The sequence below is a fragment of the Microcaecilia unicolor genome, chromosome 2 (genome assembly GCF_901765095.1).
Source record: "Microcaecilia unicolor chromosome 2, aMicUni1.1, whole genome shotgun sequence".
NCBI lineage: Eukaryota > Metazoa > Chordata > Amphibia > Gymnophiona > Siphonopidae > Microcaecilia > Microcaecilia unicolor.
In genome coordinates this window covers 365,235,084-365,256,741 of record NC_044032.1, presented here as the reverse complement: position 1 = coordinate 365,256,741, position 21,658 = coordinate 365,235,084, and the positions used below count along the sequence as shown (strand labels likewise).

Genomic DNA, 21,658 nt, shown 5'->3' with positions numbered 1-21,658 from the left:
GTGTTAAATGTCTGCCATGTGTCTTTTATCATGATTCTGAGTCTCGCTGGGTATTGTACTGCAAAGCGGATCTTTTTTGCTACCAGCGTTGTGCACAACGGATGATATTGTCTCCTCCGCTCCTGTACATCTGCCGAAAAGTCTTGGAAAATTAGAATGTTTCTCCCATTGTGCTTAAGTGAGTCTCTTTTAAGTCTAAATCCTTGCAAGATTTCGATTTTGTGCCTATAGTTTAGGATCTTTGCCACAATAACACGTGGCCTGTTTTGGGTCTCCTGTTTCCGGCCTACACGGTGGGCCCTTTCAATTACCAGCGTGCCCATTGTGTCTGTTAAGGCAAGTTCTTTAGAAAGCCAATTTTCTAGCCATACTTCTAGGTTGCGCTCAGGGAGAGATTCCTCCAATCCCACAATGCGAATGTTATTTCTACGGGCGCGATTTTCGAGATCCTCGATCTTATTCTCCTGCGCAGAGATTTGCCGTTTCATTGCAGTGATATCCGGGGCATAGCCTTGCGAATCATCTTCCAGTGCAGATACCCGGACCTCTGCATCCGCCACCCGAGTTTTTAGCCCGTCAAGCTGTGAGTTAATGCCTTCAAGTTTGCGGTCTAAAGCCGCCCATTTGGGCTCCCAGGCCTTTGCGATGGCTGCAGTTAATTGATCTAATTGTACCTCGGTAAATTCTTTTGCCGCCGCCGCCATGTCGTCGGCCATCTTGGGCTCTTCTCCATTCGATTTTATTTTTTCTTTTTTGGCAGAGCGTTGCGCCATTCCGGCCGGGTTAGTCCTCAAATATCTGTCCATGCGTTATTATATTCCCAGTAGACGAAGAAAAACAGTGTTGATTTCTGGTGTTATCGTTAATGGTGGGGCGGCGGCTCCGGAGCTCGTGCTAGCTGCTGCTGCTTAGCTCATGGCACCACTGGAAGTCCCTCCTTCAGTCTTTTAAAACTCTGTGTCCTAATGGCCAGCACTCAGATTGTTTTGCTTTGCCAAATTGTCTGTCACTGATGTTCCAAGCACATCCTGTTGGAGGTGAGAATTATTATATAGGATGAGAGATACTCGGTAGAACTAAATTTGGCAGAATTAAGATGTTTTTATTTCAGACACCAATAATCTGTAAATTGGTTGAGGTAATGAGATGGTCAGTATTTCACTCCACCTCTCCTGCAAGGAAAACCTTCCCCAAACTAGTTTTTACTTCTGACAGGACTGTGATTTCTCCTATATAACCACACTTTCTGGCACAAACAAACCTTCAATTCACATGCTTCATCCTTCATATCAAATCATAGAAATGTCCCTTTTGTCATCATGAACCATGAATATTAGAATCTTATGGAGATGGGCAAGACAGTATGTGCTTTAGGATACAAATCCTTTTTCACAGATTGGCACATGGGCCTAACAAATGCAGGGAGACACTTCAGAAGTCCCAACCTGAAATTCTTCTACATATGAAATTGCCCATTCACATTCCATCTCGACTCATAACCAACTTCAACATCAGTGTCTGTTACTGTTTACCTACTGACTCAAGCATCTTGTCATATACAACCCTGCCTTCTATATATGGCAACCAACTTTGGGCACACTGCTGGTGTGCACAACTGGGCTAGCAAGCTGTTAACCATCACTTAGGTGCCCAGCATTATAGAACAGCGCACAGCCAGATGTGCATGCAAATTGGGTAGCATCCAAGACCCATAAGATGCATGGTTAGGGTGGTGGACTTTGGTCCTCAGGAACTGAGTTCGATTCCCACTTCAGGCACAGGCAGCTCCTTGTGACTCTGGGCAAGTCACTTAACCCTCCATTGCCCCATGTAAGCCACATTGAGCCTGCCATGAGTGGGAAAGCGCGGGGTACAAATGTGACTAAATAACCCAAAAGGGGTGTGGGCAGGTCAGGGCATTCCAGAAAGTTATACATAGTGTTATAGTTCAGAGCTTATTAAAACTTACCACACCACTGATAAGCAGAGCAGTGTACAGGTTGACAAGGTAGGAAAGGAATTCATTCACACAGAGTAGAGAGAGGTGGATAGAGGAAAGTGGAGAAGAATAGGGGCATAGTGCACCTCGGGGGCAGATGGTGATCTGGGCCCCCAGGCAGAAAGGATTATTGTGCACCTACCCATGCCCACCTATGTTTATAGTACATCCCCTGTACACTACAGCTCCCCCAGCCTACCTTGAAGGTCCCTGGTGATCTAATGGCCTCTTCAGGGGCAGGAAAGTACCCTACTCGTTCCTGCCCATTGTTGATACTCTACCCAGCACTGCCATTTCTTAATGGCTGCTGAGTCTTCCTTTAGTAGCGTCACAGGTCTCAGCTGTTTGGCAGCCACTTTGGAGAGCTCAATGGTGCCACAGAGCAATGGGCAGGAAACAGGGTTCTTTCCTGCCTCTGAAGAGGCCAGTAGAACACCATTGCCCTCCAAAGTAGGCCCAGAGAGAGCACACTGAGGCTCAGGGGGACTGTAGTGTGTGTGTTGGGGGGGGGGGGGATGGAGGGAGGAGACTCGGGGCCTTCAGGCACTGCCTAGTTGCCCATATGATTAGTCCACCCCTGGTGCACCCAAATTGGGCACTGGGATATACACCAGGTTTCAGCAGATACAAGTCTGGCACCCAGAATTGAGCAATGAGAATAAGCACTCAATATCAGAGGGAGTGTGCTGTTTAAAGAATAGCACTTAGCACCCATTGTTGAGCACCATTCATAGAATTGTCCCCTAAGTTAGGCATACAATCGAGGTGCTAAGCTAGCAAATGTGCACCTAATATTTATCAAATTCTAACAAGTCAGTGATGATGATATGCAAAATTATAATTAAACCAACACTGAAGAGAAATGGGGGCAGCTACTGCTTGCCCTGGGATTGGTAGCATGGAATGTTACTACTATTTGGGCTTCTGTCAGGTACTTGTGTCCTGGATTGGCCACTGTTGGAAACAGGATACTGGGCTAGATGGGACTATTGGTCTGATCAGTATTTAAAGGTTCCTTTGCTACCCCTTCCCAGGAAACAATTCTTAGCTGTCTTTGTCCTTGACATTTATTACATTTGTATCCCACATTTTCCTACCTTTTGTAGGTTCAATGTGGCTTGCATGGCACACTTGTTTTGGTGGTGAAATTTGTTACATAATGTAACCAGCTACCTAAAAAATATTTTAAATGGTACCTTGGTGCTCCTGAGGCTTTGGACAAGTTCGGGAGCATTTTGATAAGATGTGAACAGCTTTCCTCAAGTCTAGTAGGTAAAAACAGCTGAGAGAGACCAAAGGTCCTTTTTTGAAGGTGCCTTTTCAGTGATTCACTACTGCTCTACTCCAGCTGTCCACAAGTCTTTAAAGGGACAGATCTGCAGCCTGATGAACCAGACACAGTGCATTAGCTCTCTTCAGCTAGTTGTTGTATGTCAATTAAAATATGTGCATTTATAAGTAGATCTACTCGCTAATGGGGCTTTCATATGTTGAGGTTTTATAGCAGACCTTGTCGATGACTTACCCCCCCCCCCCCCCCCTTCAAATCTATTCTAACTGTACGGGGTTATCTGTATATATTTTGCAATCTATTTTAATGTTCAGTAGAAAACAGGTGGAGTAATTTGGCTGTAACTAAAGTAGCTTAAACTTGGCTGCTTCATGTCTTTGCAGGTATATGTATTGGGTAAATTTTGGTGACAAAGGAAACACTTGCATAGAAGCTGCTGGAATGGATGGCTCTGACAGACATGTGCTTGCTGTTGTCCCTATGGAAGAGCCAGTTGGCCTGATGCTCGATTCTGTAACTGAGAGACTCTACTGGATCAGTGAATATAAGGAGGTATCAAGAAGGCAGTGTTTCTTCATATTTGGCTAAACAAATTTAGCAACTGCCAATCCTTTTTTTTTTTTCACATTTTGGTAACTTGAATTACAAGAGTGAGCTCCTTCGCTGGTACACACATGCTTATGCAGAGCCTGATATGCTGCTTCTGGCAGGAAGACTGGGATGTGGCCCTAAAGCATATTGTAACAGACAGATAAAAGTGGACCATTTGAGCTCTCTGGTAGTCTGCCTACAGCATAAATTTTACAAGACAATGTTGAGAAAAACTACCCTTTTGGATAAACTGGCATTCATTAGCTAATCTAATTTGACTACAATAGGGGTGATGCAGTAGGTGGACTTGTATGCTGTTCTATTGTACAATTGTATTGTCACCTAATGTGAGGTACTCTGCTCGTGTTCACCAGGCCAAGCTTTAGTGATAAGCTCAATGTGTAGACATGTAGTCAACATCTTTGATCCCTTTTTAACACAATATTGTGTTAAAAAGAGACGGCTGAGGGGAGACATGATAGAGGTATATAAAATGAGTGGAGTGGAACGGGTGGATGTGAAGCGTCTGTTCATGCTTTCCAAAAATACTAGGACTAGGGGGGCATGCGATGAAACTACAGTGTAGTAAATTTAAAACAAATCAGAATTTTTCTTCACCCAACACATAAACTCTGGAATTTGTTGCCGGAGAGCGTGGTGAAGGCGGTTAGCTTAGCAGTGTTTTTAAAAAGGGGTTAGACAGTTTCCTAATGAACAAGTCCATAAACCGCTACTAAACGGACTTGGAAAAATCCAAAATCCCAGGAATAACATGTATAGAATGTTTGTATGTTTGGGAAGCTTGCAGGTGCCCTTGGCCTGGATTGGCCGCTGTCGTGGACAGGATGCTGGGCTCGATGGACCCTTGGTCTTTTTCCAGTGTGGCATTACTTATGTATTTTATATAAAGATGTCGAGGGCATTTGCAAATCCATCGCACATGGATCGGCTCATTGATGAATCTGAAGAGCAGTGGCGTAGCAAGGGAGGGGCGGTCCGCCCCGGGTGTCGGCTCGGGGGGGGGGGGTGCTCCCGCACCCTACCTTTAAAAAGAATATCGGAATCAGAAGGGAGGTGCAGCGCCTCACGCCTGCCCTGCACGTAAAAGAAATGTGGACCGTCGGGCCTTCCCTCGCTCTATCTGTCCCGCCCTCCGCTGACGCAACTTCCTATTTTTGCAAGGGCGGGACAGACAGAGCGAGAGAGAGCCCGACTGTCCACATTTCTTTTACGGGCAGGCGCTGCGCCTCGCCTCCTGATATTCTTTTTAAAGGTAGGGTGCGGGAGCTGGGGGGGGGGGGGGGTGCAACGGCGAACCGCCCTGCCCCGGTTGGCAGCCCTCCCTGCTACGCCAGTGCTGAAGAGCTTGTTTATAGATCACGATGGTGATATTGTCCCCCTACACAAATGCTGTGCCAATCTGGAGGATAAACAGGAGGATCTCATTGCTAAATCGAAGATGGAGAGTATAGAGCCAGATGGAATAATTTAAGAGTTCAGGATATACCAGAGGTGTAGGGAGAACAAACTGTAGAAACTCTAATGCACAACATTTTGCCATTGGTTAGCAGCTAACCTTGGGGCTGAACTACCTGTTTTATGACTTTGGAACAAGTTCATAGGGCCTTGGGGCCAAAATCCAGCATATCATCCACAGGACAAGTGGCTTGCTTTCTCTGCCACGTGATTAAAGAGTGCACCTTGCACGCTGTGAGGCAGGTGGGGCATATCACATGGGGAAAATGCTAAGGTGGAAATTTTTGCAGACATTTCAGCTGCTATCGCACAAGCGTACAGACTGTCATAGTAACATAGTAGATGACGGCAGAAAAAGACCTGCATGGTCCATCCAGTCTGCCCAACAAGATAAACCTTGATTTGTACCTGCCTTTTTCAGGGCACAGACCGTACAAGTCTGCCCAGCAGTATTTCCCGCCTCCTATCACTGGCTCTGGCACATACTATATGTCTGCCCTCCACTATCCTCGCCTCCCAACCACCAACCTCTCTTCCCCACCTGCTCCGCCACCCAATTTCGGCTAAGCTTCTGAGGATCCATTCCCTCTGAACAGGATTCCTTTATGTTTATCCCATGCATTTTTGAATTCCGTTACCGTTTTCATCTCCACCACCTCCCGCGGGAGGGCATTCCAAGTATCCACCACTCTCTCCGTGAAAAAATACTTCCTGACATTTTTGTCTGCCCTCCTTCAATCTCATTTCATGTCCTCTAGTTCTACCGCCTTCCCATCTCTGGAAAAGGTTTATTTGCGGATTAATACCTTTCAAATATTTGAACGTCTTTATCATATCACCCCTGTTTCTCCTTTCCTCCAGGGTATACATGTTCAGGTCAGCAAGTCTCTCCTCATACGTCTTGTAATGCAAATCCCATACCATTTTTGAAGCTTTTCTTTGCACCGCTTCAATTTTTTTTACATCCTTAGCAAGATACAGCCTCCAAAACTGAACACAATACTCCAGGTGGGGCCTCACCAATGACTTATACAGGGGCATCAACATATCCTTTCTTCTGCTGGTCACACCTTTCTCTATACAGCCTAGCAACCTTCTGGCTACGGCCACCGCCTTGTCACACTGTTTCGTCACCTTCAGATCCTCCGATATTATTACCCCAAGATCCCTCTCCCCATCTGTACATATCAGACTCTCACCGCCTAACACATACGTCTCCCGTGGATTTCTACTCCCTAAATGCATCACTTTGCATTTCTTTGCATTGAATTTTAATTGCCAAACCTTAGACCATTCTTCTAGTTTCTTCAGATCTTTTCATGTTTTCCACTCCCTCTGAGGTGTCCACTCTGTTACAAATCTTGGTATCCTCAAAAAGGCAAACTTTACCTTCTAACCCTTCGGCAATGTCACTCACAAATATATTGAACAGAATCGGCCCCAGCACCCATCCCTGAGGCACTCCACTACTCACCTTTCCCTCCTCCGAGCGAACTCAATTTACCACCACCCTCTGGCGTCTGTCCGTCAACCAGTTCCTAATCCAGTTCACCACTTCGGGACCTATCTTCAGCCCATCTAGTTTATTTAAGAGCCTCCTGTGGGGAACCGTGTCAAAAACTTTGCTAAAATCTAAGTAGATTACGTCTATAGCACGTCGATGATTCAATTCTCCAGTTACCCAATCAAAGAATTCAATGAGATTCGTTTGGCACGATTTCCCTCTGGTAAAACCATGTTGTCTCGGATCTTGCAACTTATTGGCTTCCAGGAAATTCACTATCCTTTCCTTCAGCATCGCTTCCATTACTTTTCCAATAACTGAAGTGAGGCTTACCGGCTTGTAGTTTCCAGCTTCTTCCCTATCACCACTTTTGTGAAGAGGGACCACCTCCGCCGATCTCCAGTCCCTCGGAACCTCTCCCGTCTCCAAGGATTTATTAAACAAATCTTTGAGGACCCGCCAGAACCTCTGAGCTCCCTCAATATTCTGGGGTGGATCCTGTCCGGTCCCATGGCTTTGTCCACCTTTAGCTTTCCAAGTTGTTGATACACACTCTCTTCCATGAACGGTGCTATATCCATTCCGTTCTCAGGTGTACTTTTGCCAGTCCCTCGCGGTCCTTCTCCAGGATTTTCTTCAGTGAGAACAGAACAAAAGTATCTATTTAGCTGTCAGTGACAAGCTGCCTCATGTTCCATAATATTTACTACAGGTAGCTGTAGCCTCTTATCGTTTGTGATGCAAAACAAACTCCATAAGGTCACTACATCATAGGAGGCCCAGGCACTGTTAACAGTGGGGGTAACTAGTGAGGTAATTGAATAACTAGTCAGCAAATTTAAAGTTGTTAAAATCGTGGGAGGATTGTGAAAAATTCCAAGAGGACCTTATGAGACTGGCAGACTGGGCGTCTAAATGGCAGATGACGTTTAATGTGAGCAAGTGCAAAGTGATGCATGTGGGAAAGAGGAACCCAAATTATAGCTACATCATGCAAGGTTCCACGTTAGAAGTCACCGACCAAGAAAGGGATCTAGGTGTCATTGTTGATACGTTGAAACCTTCTGCTCAGTGTGCTGCGGCGGCGGCTAAGAAAGCAAATAGAATGTTAAGTATTAGGAATGGAAAACAAAAATGAGGATGTTATAATGCCTTTGTATCGTTCCATGGTGTGACTGCACCTCGAATATTGTGTTCCATTCTGGTTGCTGCATCTTAAAGATATAGTGGAATTAGAAAAGGTGCAGAGAAGGGCGATGAAAATGATAAAGGGGGATGGGACAACTTCCCTATGAGGAAAGGCTAAAGCAGCTAGGGCTCTTCAGCTTGGAGAAAAGACAGCCGAGGGAGATATGATAGAGGTCTATAAAATGAGTGGAGGGGAACGGGTAGACATGAGTCTTGTTTACGCTTTCCAAAAATACTAGGACTAGGGGGCATGCAATGAAGCTACAAAGTAGTAAATTTAAAATGAATCAGAATTTTTTTTTTCACTCAATGTGTAATTCAACTCTGAAATTCGTTGCCAGAAAATGTGGTAATAGCAGTTAGCTTAGCAGAGTTTAAAAAGGTTTGTACGACTTCCTAAAGGAAAAGTGTATAGATGTTGTTGGACTTGGGGGAAAATATTTCTGGGATAAGCAGCATAACCTTTTGTGCGTTTTGGCGGGATCTTGCCAGGTATTTGTGACCTGGATTGGCCACTGTTGGAAACCAGGATGCTGGGCTTGGATGTTTGGTCTGTCCCAGTATGGCAGTACTTATTATGGAAAGAGGGAGATGAGCCAGGGGGCACCAAAGCAGGTGACGCCAGGGAGATTCCAGGACTGGATGACTACAGCGATATTCTGCTGGTATATCAGGAGGTCTCTCGAGTGGTTATGAGATTCAGTTGGTGTGGAAGATTCTTTTCATATTGCAGAGATGCTTTTGCTACATAACTTCTTGACTCTTGATGCTGAGATTTAGAAGGGCACTATTTGTTTGTTTGTGGAACTGTTTATGCTTTTAGAGATTTGCCTGTTATCTATGGAAGGGAGGGACCTAGAGGGTTCTCTCCTACAAGGCCTCATTAAGCTGGGCCCTTCTGTTGAAAAGGAGTTGGGGGTTGGGTAGTGGGAAGAGGGGATGGAATGGGTATTGAGGAGGAAGAGGACGGTAGGATGTGTGCACTATATGCTGTTATGGGTACAGGCCCTTTATTCTGGGCTTTGTTCTGGCAGTATAAAACTAGTGTCTGTTAGGGTCAGCTAACCAGCTAGTTCTCATTATTTTGAATGTATGTGGCAATGTAAGTGCTTTTGGGCCAATCCCTATACACTCCGGTTAATTATGTTCTGAATTTGGAGCAGAAGGCTGTTTAGTTTGGAACCATCAGTTTCTCAATTTCTAAACAGAGGCTCAACTACTCATTAGAGATTTTATATTTAAACATTTTTATTGATGAAACAAAATAACTACATCCAATATCTGGCATAAACACAAATGCCACCGTCAAACTTTCAAAATAGAAATACAATGATAAAGTCCATCATCAAAACTTTTTAACAGTTTCTCCCATCCCCCCCTAACCCTTCCTCCTTCCCCTCTGCATAATTTCAAACGTTTTTTATTGACATTGTATCAGCATCAACATTGTCATGCCAGCTCTGTTTCAGTCTATATATACAACAATTGCTAACTAGCATACAGCATTTATAAATTTTTTGCCAACATTATTATCCCATCAATCATACCAGTCCTCCCCCCGCCCTCTCCCATTCCCTCCCTTCCCCCCCCATTTTACCCCAGACCTGGATAACCATTCAGTTCAGCCCGTAGAGTTCACCTTGTATTTAAAAGCAAACTACGGCCTCTAGGGCTTAGACTTTGCAAATAAGGGCCCCAGATAGCCAGAAATGTAACTCTCTTTTTCTGCGAGAGCCTAGATTCCCCCGCCTCCCACGATACCAGCTGATGTAGCTGATTTCTCCAGTGCCAGTAAGCCGGAGGATCTTTGACCGTCCAGTATTGTAAAATACATTTCCTGGCCAAGAGGCTCATCTTACGGAGCATCAATGTTTCAAAACGATTCTGCCCTCTAAAGGACCCCGGGATGTCTAAAATCAGTTGCTCAACTGTCCCCAAAATCCGCTGCCCTAACCGCTCCTCCCAAAATCCTCGAACTCGAGCCCAGAACCTTTTTAAAATTGGGCAGCTCCAAAACATGTGCAGCATTGTGCCAGGATGTCTTCCACATTTAAGACAGTCCGGGCTTCGATTTCCTCCCATATGTGCTAATTGAGCTGTAGTTACATATCCCCTATGTCTCTCAAACGAGCATCCGATACTAACAGGGGTATTCGTGCTATTGATTTAGTGATGTCCCAGGAGGTCACTGCAACTCCCAATTCCTTTTCCCAAGCACTCCTTAGCTGTCTATAGTCCCTGGGGGGCAGCCATCCTGATATTTTTTTATAAAGCGAGGATATTGTGATTCCTCCCTCACCAAAGGAGTGAAAAAATTCTCGTATCCTTTCCCCCAACCGAGTTCTCAAGGGATCTGTCGGTAAAGAAGTGAGGTAATGTCGCACCTGACATATTGCAAATCTATTCCCCCAGGAGTCGCCTACCTTTCCCAGTAGCTCCTCATCGGTAAGAGGCTGCCCATCTTCGCCCACCAGGTGTTCCAATTTAGAAACTCCCCGTCTAGCCCATTCAACAAAATGTCGGCTTGACAATCCTGGTAAAAATGCACTGTTCCCACGTATGGTTATCAAATCTGTTACTGTTGGGTCCCCCCCCAGTTGGCGAGTAAGCACTCCCCACACCTCCCGGAGAGATCGCAACAACACACCTCCACTGAATCCCTCCGGTAAATCTCGTGTTTTGTGGTGTAAAAGCGAAAAAAGATGGTGCGGTTCCCAAAGCGCCGCCTCCAACGCCGTAGGAGTATATTGTTGCGTGTCTAAACACCAATCTCCCAGATATCTCAAATGACATGCTTTATTGTATAATTCTAAATTTGGCATGCCCATTCCTCCTCGACTCCAACTCCCCACTAATCGTGAGAAGCGAACCCGCGGCTTCTTGCCTCTCCAGCAGAACTTTGATGCAAGCTTATAAAAACTTTTTAGGTCTTTCCGTCGGAGCCAAATTGGGATGGTCTGCATCACATAGAGCCATTTGGGGAACAACACCATTTTAATCATGTTTACTCTCCCTAACACTGATAACGGCAAATCCATCCATCCTTGTAGCACCTGCTGGGTCTCCTCTAACAGCCAAGTAATATTCAGATCATACAACCGCGAGAGATCCATAGGCATCAAGATTCCGAGATACCTAAAGGAGTTTTGTGCTTTTCTCAGAGGGAACTCGCCTCTCCACCGCCTCCACACGTCCTCTGAGGAGGCCAAGGCCTCTGATTTTTCTAAGTTCAAACTGAGGCCCGCATAGTCTCCGTATTCGGAGAATATCTCTAATAGAGCGGTCAGAGATTCTTGTGGGTCTGTTAAATGGACCAAGATGTCATCTGCGAAAGCCGCTACCTTAAAGACCTCGCTTCCTATCTTTACCCCTGCCACCGCTTTCTGTTCCTCAATTTCTCTCAATAAGGGGTCCAGTGATAGCACAAACAATAACGGTGACAGAGGGCAACCTTGGCGTGTTCCCCGGCCTATTTCAAAATCTTGTGTCTCAATCCCATTTACCGATATTCTAGCCCTTGGCGCTGAATACAATGCTTTGATCCCTGATAGAAATCGATCCGTGAAGCCATATTTCTGAAGAACAGCATATAGGAAATTCCATTTTACTTTATCAAAAGCTTTTTCAGCGTCAAAGCTGATTAACAAAGAATTTTCCTTCCCTCGACGTCTGGCTTCTAATGAGGCCAGCACCTTACAAACATTCTTAGTGACTTTCCGTCCCCTCACAAACCCCACCTGGGAGTCGTGTATAAGGTTCGGCAAAATTCTCGCTAATCTGTTCGCTAAGATCTTAGCCATCAATTTCACTTCGTAATTTAACAGCGAAATGGGCCTGTATGATTCAACTAGTTCCGGATCCTTCCCTTTCTTGGGGAGTACTATAATACAGGCTATATTTAAATTCGGAGGCATCCTTTCCTGCTCTATTAATATATTAAACATTGCAGCTAAGGGCTCAGTGATCTCTTCTCCCATGATCTTGTAAAACTCCGCCCGGTAGCCGTCTACTCCCGGCGCCTTAAGCAGTACACTTTGATTAATCGCCAGGAACACCTCGTCTGGTGTAATAGGAGTATTCAGTTGTTGTGCCTCCTGGGGGGATAGCGTTGGTAAACCCATCTGATCTAAATAGGAGTCTCCCGTCAGACCATCATCTGGCGGGGCCTCATATAATTTTTTGTAATATTGGTAAAAACCCTCGCTAATTTCCTTGTCTGTGTGGACTCGCTCTCCTTACCTCTTCTTCATAGTCAAAATCCTGGTTTTCCCCTGTTTGGTTGCAATCAGGCGCGCCATCAACCGACCACACTTGTTCCCATGCTTATATAATTGGTATTTATAGTAAATTTGCGATTTAACTGCTTTATGATGAAGTATTTCATTTAATTTAGTCTGCAAGAGCATCAAATGTTGTCTATTCTCAGTGGAGGCCCGTTGCCCATATCTTCTCCGAGCCTGGCATACTAGTTGACTCACCCTCAGTATCTCTCTATTCCGAGCTTTACGTTTGTGAGCCATATAGCTAATGATGTCCCCTCGAAGTACTGCCTTAGCCGCCTCCCAGTACAGAACCGGGTCTTCAACATGCATTGCATTGTGTGTTTTATAATCCCGCCAACTCTGGTGTATGGAGGCCCTGAAATCTTGATCTCGATATAGCTCTGTGGGGAATACCCATCTCTGTGCCCCTCCCCTCTCTTCCCGAGGCGTCCAGCTCATTTCCACCCAAGCATGATCCGATATCACATCTGCTCCTATTGCAGATGCCATCACTGAATTGAACATCGGTTCTGAAATCAACAGATAATCAATTCTAGCCTGTGTGCCGTGCGCCCTCGAGAGATGTGTGTAGTCTCTCCCCTGTGGGTTGAGAGTCCTCCAGACATCCACTAGCCCCACCTGTCGGCAAAGATTAGGCAGCCCCCGCGACTCCTGTCTGAGCTCATTCCTCCTAGCCCCAGTACTGTCAATCGAGGGGTCCATCCTCATTGGAGATTTTAATTTGACCCGATGTTGGATAATTCTGTGAGTGGGATTCAATATGGGCACACAGGTAGGAAGCAGTTGAAGTTATTTGCAAATTGGAATTTGGTAGATCCCTGGAGGCACCTTAATCCTACTGTACATGATTATACTTGCTACTCAGGAGGCCATGACACCCACGTGTATTGATTATTGGGTGATGCCTCTTATTCCTAGACTACAGGAGGCTGTCATAGAACCTCATTTATAGTCAAATCATGTGTTGGTTTGGATCTTGTTAGACTCCTGACTGTTCTGGCCAGTGATTATTGGAGATTTTATCCCTTATGGGATCCTTAGAATGTGACCCATAGACGGCCATAAGAGTATATATTGCATTTAATGCCTGATATCACAACAATATTCTGGGAGGGAATGAAGGTGGTCATACAGGAGCAGGTGATTTCTCAAGGAGCCTATAGACAAAAACGGATCCCAGAGGTGGGCGGAGTTGTCTTTGGGAATTCTTGATCAGCAACATAAGGGTAGAGGGACTAAGACTGTACTGTCTCACTCATGACTTCATCTGAGAATCAGATCTGGAAGATATTTCAGAACGTTTACAAAATCTCCAGCAGGAGCATTTTGAAACAGGTAATTGGGTGGGAAGGCTTTTAGCATACAAATTAAAATGGAGCTAGGTGAGGGATTTTATTCTAGTTACTTAGGATTTAGCAGGTGTATTCCTTAACACATTAACACCTTTACTCAATTTTGTAGTGAACTTTGCACCTCAGGGTTTAGGCTCGAGGAGCAAGAGGGGGATTATTTTTGACACTGGTGGTGATGCCTAGCTCAGAGGGATGCTGGCCATCTTTCAGCACCCATTAGAGGGGGAGACTTAGTGCTATCAAGTCCCTCTCTACTGGGCCCAGGCTTAGATGTTTGTAAATGTTTTCGAGGCTTCCTAGTATGACCATTTATGAGATTGCTTAATAGCCTTCAACATGGAGTGCTTCCCCATTCTTGGAGATTGGCTTGGGATGACATTGATCTTGAAACCTGGTAAGAACCCCTCTGTGTGGTTCTTACTGCCCCCGTTGAATTATTGGGTACAGGCTACAAGATATTTACAGAAATACTAGCCATGTGTCTGGGATTTATACCAGGTTGTCAGACTTCTATTATTAAAAGGGTGCTACATGTGATCTCAATAGCTCGTGAACAGGCAGACCCTGCATTGATATTGGGAATCAATGCTGAAAAAACGTTCAATAGGGTCCCATGGGACTTTCTTTTTTTTAACTTAGTCAAGTGGGGATTATTGGACTTTTTTTACCCATTAAAAAAAAAAAAAACTTTTATACACTAGACCTGTCTCTCTCTTCAGGTTAATGGGGCTTACAGTGACAGCTTTGAAGATGTGCCCACCAGGGTTGTGCAGAGTCTCCTCTACTGTTCATTTTAGCAATGGAACCCTTTGATTTGCACTGGGGTGGATATAATGCGTATTTGGGGCAGAGGCCTACCACTAAGTTATTTGCTGATTTCCTCCTCACTTTCAAAGATCCTAAGACATTTCTAGGACATGTAAGGAGTGATGGACAGACATAAATTAATATGAAACCAGCTTCTGATAACTCCCCCTTCCCTAGCTCTGAGAATGGCAAATGGACCAAATGTTGCCCAGCTGCCTGCTAGCCCTTTTGTTTCTCAGTTAACATACCTTTTGTCCTCTCTGGGCATCTGGGACCAGGGCTCTCTGAGAGCAAAGAAAGCCAGAGAGGCTCCAAAACTAGGGATGTCAAAGGTAAAACCTGTGAAAATGGTCATCTTCCTTGCATCAGGAAATTAAACTGGAGTTTGGCTGGGAAGGAAAAGTTATTTGATCCCTTTCTGTTACTGAGGTATATAAAGGAGAAGCACATGGCTCTGCTGGGCTCTTTTTTTTTTTTTTTTTTTTTTCTTTCTGTGTACACACACATCTTCAGCCACCAGAGCCCCTGGCACTGGCCCCCTTTCTCCTTCAGCTCGACTCCAAAGCTTTCTCTCTGAGCACATGGCTTTGCTTTCTTAGGCTCTGTCTCTGCACACACACACCTTCAACCCTACCGCAAGGCTTCTTTCTCTGCACCCTCCCCCCCATTCTTACCTTTCTCGCATTGATTCCCATCTAAACTCACACACACACAGATACAGCATTGTAATATGTATCTGTACTAAGTGCTGAGAGCCTATATAGTAAATACAATATACTTTGTACATATATCCAAACCTGTGTGGATTGTGTATTCTTTGGGAACTCACTGCCTCTACGAACCCACTGCTTCTGTGAACTGGACCTGGGACCATACCTAGACAACTAATGCTGACAGGGGCGATGTGAGTTCTTGATTATGGGGGAGTTTTAGGGTTCAAAATTTGGCACTTCTCTCTGGGGGGGGGGAAGAGAGGCTATGGCCTGGATACAAGCCCACTACTCTCTTCATTAGGTAGATAAATCCTTGAAATATATTTTGGGGTAGCTTTTATATTTTTTGTTGCACTCGTCTCGCTCTCCCCCCCCCCCCCCCCCCAGAGTGTCCCAAGATCTGTGCTGTTTCAATCTAAGGGGTGTGGAGGGTTGGCAGTACCTAATATTAAAAGCTATTTAGCAGCCCAAATGAAATATTTGGTTGCCTGGCAGAAACACTGAGTTGGTTCAGATGGAACAGCATATGATAGACCTTTTGGCATGGATTCCTTGGCAACCCCTCAGTGACCTGCAGGCATTATGTAAGCAGGTTAACATCATAGATCTACCCATACAGGTCTGGATACACACTAGAAAGCATTTTATTTCCCTGTGAGGTCCTATTTGCTACTCCATCAGGGTAGCTAAGGTGGACTATGTATGCCGAATAAATACAGCACTCCGAAGGAACAGACTACATCCTTTCTTTGAATTTGGAATCCATTTATACAGTAGAGAGCTGGGGTGACAACGTAATAGCCTGGTGTCTGGAATATCCCCTTGTTCCATCTAACTGTCCTCTTAGTGGGGGAGGGAGTTCAGTGAGTTGGGAGGGCCTGGGTCTTGTTTCAAGCTTTGTGTTAACATCATGCCAAAGAATCATGGTATGAAGTTACTGGCAAGATGAATTATATTGTGCTTTTCTTTTTTTGTCTCGTATTTTTGTTTTTTGAATTTCAATAAAAATATTTTTTAAAGATGGTTCCCTCACTGTAAAAGTGGGGATCCAGATGCAAAAGTTCATGCATAGAAACATGGGCTAAAATCAGGAAGAGAAGCCATAAGCTGCTTAACTCGTTTGAGGGGTGCACGAAGGAATATCTACTGCACCACAGTCATGGAGGAGCCTTAGAGACGTTTGTCAAGTTAAGTACCTTCTCTATTTTTCTTGACATTTAAAGAAAGTTCAACAGTGCAGTAGATTTAAACTGTTTTGAAGTTAAAAGTTCCAGGAGGTTTTTTCCAATGATGAAGAAGCCCTAGCCCTTCTACCCATGTGTTTTGTGGGAGAAGGTGCTTGAGGTTTTTCCTCCTGATACATCCATTCTTTTGCTTGCTTGATGATTTGTTTCCAAGTGTTTATATTCATTGGATTTTTCCTTTATTGGAAGCTTGTTCCCTGAGCTATTTTGTAGTGAAATTTGCATATTTTTTCAGTCCATAGATACTATAAAGATTGATGGCAGTGGAAGACATTCTTTCCCAGAGATGCTGATAAAGGACCAAAATCCTTTGGGACTGGCTTTCTTTGAGGGCTGGTTCTATTGGGCTGATGCAAATGGTGTGCTTAGAGCTACTCAAGACTCTGTGAAGGAAGTGCTGATAAACATTACAGGCCTCTCTGCTTTTACCATGATGCATGAACTCCTGCAACCTGAAAGTGAGTTGTAAAATCTCTTGTCTAGAATAGCTAAATTAATGTTTATCCCTATTAAAGCATGTTTAGGATAATTGCATTGTGCTTTCTGTCTTCAGGAATTTGGTCAAGATCCTAATTTACACCTTGGGGGGGGGGGGGGGGGAGGAACTTGCTAACATTTGGCCAACCAGATTGGGTGGAGGGGGGATGGGATATTGCCTCCTTCAGGATAAATGTAGGGGTTGTATTTTTGAGAGAGCGGAGGCAAATTAAGCGAACTAGAAAGGCGCAGAATCTAACTTGCCTGTATTTTTATGAGTGTTGTATTCTAATTTAATAATTCCTTCATTCAAGAGAATTTTGTAATCCGCTTAAAATCTTCTTTGAGTTTAGCAGAATATAACAATCACATAGCATCTTAGTCGTAGGGTTTAGCATCTCGGATGTCTTTGTATTATGCTAGTACAAGAGGAATTTTTATTTTCTCTCCAGTGTTGTGGTACATGACAGTTTTTCCCAACTTGGTTACCAGTTCAACTTTTGTATTCATATTTCTATTTCTAATTTTGTGATCTGTATTTTTAAGGGTCTACCTGTGCATAGGCACCAACACTTCAAAATGATTGGGGGGTGCCAGACACAATGCAAAACTCTCCTTGGACACAATGAAAGATCTTATCAATATTGGTGCTCAGCACCTGCTGGCTCCTATGTGGTTGGTAGCTGTGACAGATGCGGTATTCTTTGTGTAACTCATGTAGAAATCTATAGCTTTCCCACTTGTTCTGTTTGAGTGTTAGGGGGGTGTATTGGTATTCTAGGGTCTAGTGTAATACTTGTTATTCATAGGAGGTTTTTTGCTGTTTGAAAATCATAGGAAGGAATTAGTGTTGTATGATACTTGCTACATGTATGAGTGGGTTTTCAGGTTTCGTATTTGTGTGACTGGTAGTGGGGCAATGTTGCTATTGCTCTAATAACAGGACTCATTTGATTTTTGTATGGTGATTTCCAAGGAGTAATATGCCACCCTTTTGTGTTTGGGGGGGGCGGGGGGTGCAAGATCCAGTTTTTGTGGATGCACAGCATTATAAACATTTTAAGCTATGCTGACTATTTTTCATTTTTAATGTATATAGATAAGACTGGCCAGTATACAATTGTTACATAGCTTTTTACTTTGCACAAATCATTAAATTGGTCATTTACTATAAAAATTACATATTTTTTTTTATTGTATATCACTTTGATTTTCCTCCTGAAAGGCAGTTTAGTTTAGTTTGTCATTTGATAAACTACTGAAATTGCAGAAATAGTGGTTGCCTTTGTAAATCACTGCACTGTATAATAAAATTCTGTACTTTTTTGCCCTGCCACCCAGCTGCCAAAAGTTTCAGGGAAGAATACTGGTATGGTATGTAGTGTTGAAAAACACCATTCATATCTTGGGCTAATGTTTACAATATTTACATGTAATTGGGAAAACTCATATTTAGTACATACCAACGTCCTTTTTTCCAGAAAAGTATTTGTGTAGTTCTGGCCCTTGCACTGCCCTCCAGTCATTTGTCTACAATTTATTCCCTGGGGTTTAGGAGCTGATACCTGCTGACCAAAAAGATATGTGCCTCTTTTTTTTTTGGCTGATTAGCAATTTAAAATTTTAATTGGTAAATCCCTTAACTAGCAAAAGGGATAAACCTTTGTGTATAGTTTTCATACAGCAATTAATATGCCATTCAGGTTTCCATTCTGGTTGTTAGTTTCTGTTTTGAAATGTCCAAAGTTTGCCCTGCTAGAGCGGTTCCCAAACTGTGTGCTGTGGCAAATCCTGATCTCCCTCCCACATACCTCTTTGCTGGCTGCATTGGGTCAACTGGCATGGGAACAGGAGCAAGTGGTGGCTGCCTCTGCCTCCTGAGTTGAGCTCTCCCTGCATGTTGCCTGAAGTGAAGCCTGCTGCAACTTCACCACCACTTATCTTTACATTTTAATGTATTTGTATTGTACTAGCCTATCAACTTTTACAGGTTCTTTCCTATTTTGTTTTAGCATGTACACCACTTGCTCTGCTTTCACTTAAAAAAAAAAACTAACTTTACTAAACTATAAACTATTTAATATTCCTTCCCTCCAACCAGCTGCACTTTTTTTTTTTGTTACATTTGTACCCAGCGCTTTCCCACTCATGGCAGGCTCAATGCGGCTTACATGGGGCAATGGAGGGTTAAGTGACTTACCCAGAGTCACTAGGAGCTGCCTGTGCCTGAAGTGGGAATTGAACTCAGTTCCTCAGGACCAAAGTCCACCACCCTAACCACTAGGCCACTCCTCCACAATCTAGCAATCACTACTTAAACCTCTTCCCTCTACTAGTCTCCTCTAAATTCCTGTCAACATCAGAATCACAAGCTTTGTTCAGATGTTTAAAATGCTACATCATTAGCAGGATGAATGTCTGGTAATTTCCCTTGCTGTCCTACTTGGAGTAAGTACTAGTACCCTGGCTCACCTTCCCCATGCTTGCACAACTGTTCTCTAGTACTGTGTTAAACGTGAGGGGAGGATGGAAGCAAACAGTCTATACCAAGGGCAAAGCTTGGACCACTCCTGTGCATAAGGGGGGGGGGGGGGGGCAGTCTGTGCACACAACTGCCTCAAAAGGGGCTCAGACTAAAGAATGACATGGTGATGGGGACAGATTTTGTTCCTGTGTCACTTTCTGCTTTGAAGCCTGTTAATGAACTGCACTGTTTGATTTAAACAATTTTATTTTTTGGAAAAACGAGCAAACATGCTGGCCACAGCTAGCAAAATTTGCATAGGGGATCCTGTACATCCTGCTAGCAGCACATCTTCTAAGAAAACTTCTATTGCACTTACAAAAGTTTCTAACGACCTGTTTCTTGCCAAATCCAAAGGTCTATTCTATCCTCATCCTTCTCGATCTATCCGCTGCTTTTGACACTGTTGATCACAGCCTACTCCTTGATACACTGTCTTCACTTGGATTCCAGGGCTCTGTTCTTTCCTGGTTCTCCTCCTACCTCTCGCTTCGCACCTTTAATGTACACTCTTGTGGATCCTCTTCCACTTCTATCCCACTACCAATTGGTGTACCTCAAGATTCTGTTCTCGGTCCTCTTGTTCTCCATCTACACTTCTTCCCTTGGCTCACTGATATCATCCCATGACTTTCAATACCATCTCTACGCTGACCCCCCCTGAAATCTCAACCAGCATCCAGACCAATGTTTCAGCCTGCCTATCTGATATTGCTGCCTGGATGTCTCAACGTCATCTGAAACTTAACATGGTGAAAACCGAGCTTCTCATCTTTTCCCCCTAAACCTACCTCTCCTCTCCCCCCTTTTTCTATTTCTGTGGATGGCACTCTCATTCTCCCTGTCTCATCGGCTCGTAACCTTGGGGTCATCTTCGATTCCTCTCCTTCTCTGCTCACATTCAGCAGATTGCCAAAACCTGTCGCTTCTTTATAACTTCAGCAAAATCCGTCCCTTCATCTCTGAGCACTCTACCAGAACCCTTATCCACACTTTCGCCTAGATTACTGCAACCTGCTTCTCACGGCCTCCCACTTAGCCATCTCTCTCTTCAATCAGTCCAAACTCTGCTGCGCGACTCATTATCCGCCTCCGCCAAAGTCGCTATGATCACATTAGCCCTCTCCTCAAGTCACTTCACTGGCTCCCTATCCATTTTTGCATTCAATTCAAACTTCTCTTAATGACCTAGAAGTGCGTTCTCTCTGCCACTCCCCAGTATCTCTCCACTCTTGTCTTTCCCTACACCCCCCTCAGATACTCCGCTCTGTAGATAAATCTCTGTCCCCTTCTCCTCTACTGCTAATTCCAGAGATGATTTTTTAAATTTGTAGATAAGTCAAACAGTGCTTCATAGAGCGCATTTCTCCCCTCTAGGGCATACGGAACGGTTTGTATTTTGTACCCCTGGATGATTTAACAGGATGGATTAGGATTAGTAGTAGAAGTCGGCTATTGTTAAGGTTGGAAGGGTAGAGGGTGGTGGTGGTGGGAAAGTTGTTATAGCTGCTAACATTTTTTTTCTATTTGTAATTTATACACGATAGTTGCACAGTATATTCCTTTTTAATACTTTAATCAAAATTTAAATATTCAAGGCTTTTGCAGATGAGAACAGAGCCCATCAAGGCTTCTGCAAACGAAAACCGAGCCCACAGGGATGGGACGGGGCCAAATTTTATCCCCACGTCATTTTCTAGCACAGACCACAGGCTTTACACAGCTCCAGCACAGGTGTGAGCAAGGTACTGGAAAGTAAACACTACTCTTTTCCTGCCAGGAAGTGTTCAAATGTAAGCTGTTTCCTCAAGTAGCCCTAAAGCTGCTGACTGGGTCTTAGCTGCTTCATTGGCAAATAACTTATTCTCCACACAAACCAGGTTGTACATACCAACAAGCACTGTGGTCTAAATTCTTCCCAAACCTCTTGGACCACCAGCCAGTTGTTTTCAGGATATCCATAATGAATATACATGAGAGATTTGCATATGATAGAGGCAATGGACATGCAAATATCTTGTGCATATTGAGGATATCCCAAAAGCTTGACTGGCTGGTGGTCCCCAGGATAGGGGTTGTAGATCAGTGGTTCTCTAATTCCATTTTTGGAATCTTCACTCCCAATTTGGGAAACTGCTCTTAATGTATTTCGTGTACATTGCAAGTTATACAAAAGACAAACGAGCAGAGCTTGCTGAAGAAAATGCTG

The 21,658-nt window shown here is 44.1% G+C and overlaps 1 protein-coding gene across 2 annotated transcripts in view; it reads left to right on the top strand.

Moving 5' to 3' along the window:
• Positions 1-21,658, top strand: part of LOC115463769 (low-density lipoprotein receptor-related protein 1-like) — a 282,424-nt gene that overhangs the window by 121,694 nt on the left and 139,072 nt on the right. For both annotated transcript variants that reach the window (XM_030194533.1, XM_030194532.1), the window contains exons 10-11: positions 3,674-3,842; positions 16,684-16,906. In XM_030194533.1, the coding sequence (XP_030050393.1) occupies positions 3,674-3,842; positions 16,684-16,906 (392 nt within the window). The remainder of the gene's footprint in view (positions 1-3,673; positions 3,843-16,683; positions 16,907-21,658) is intronic.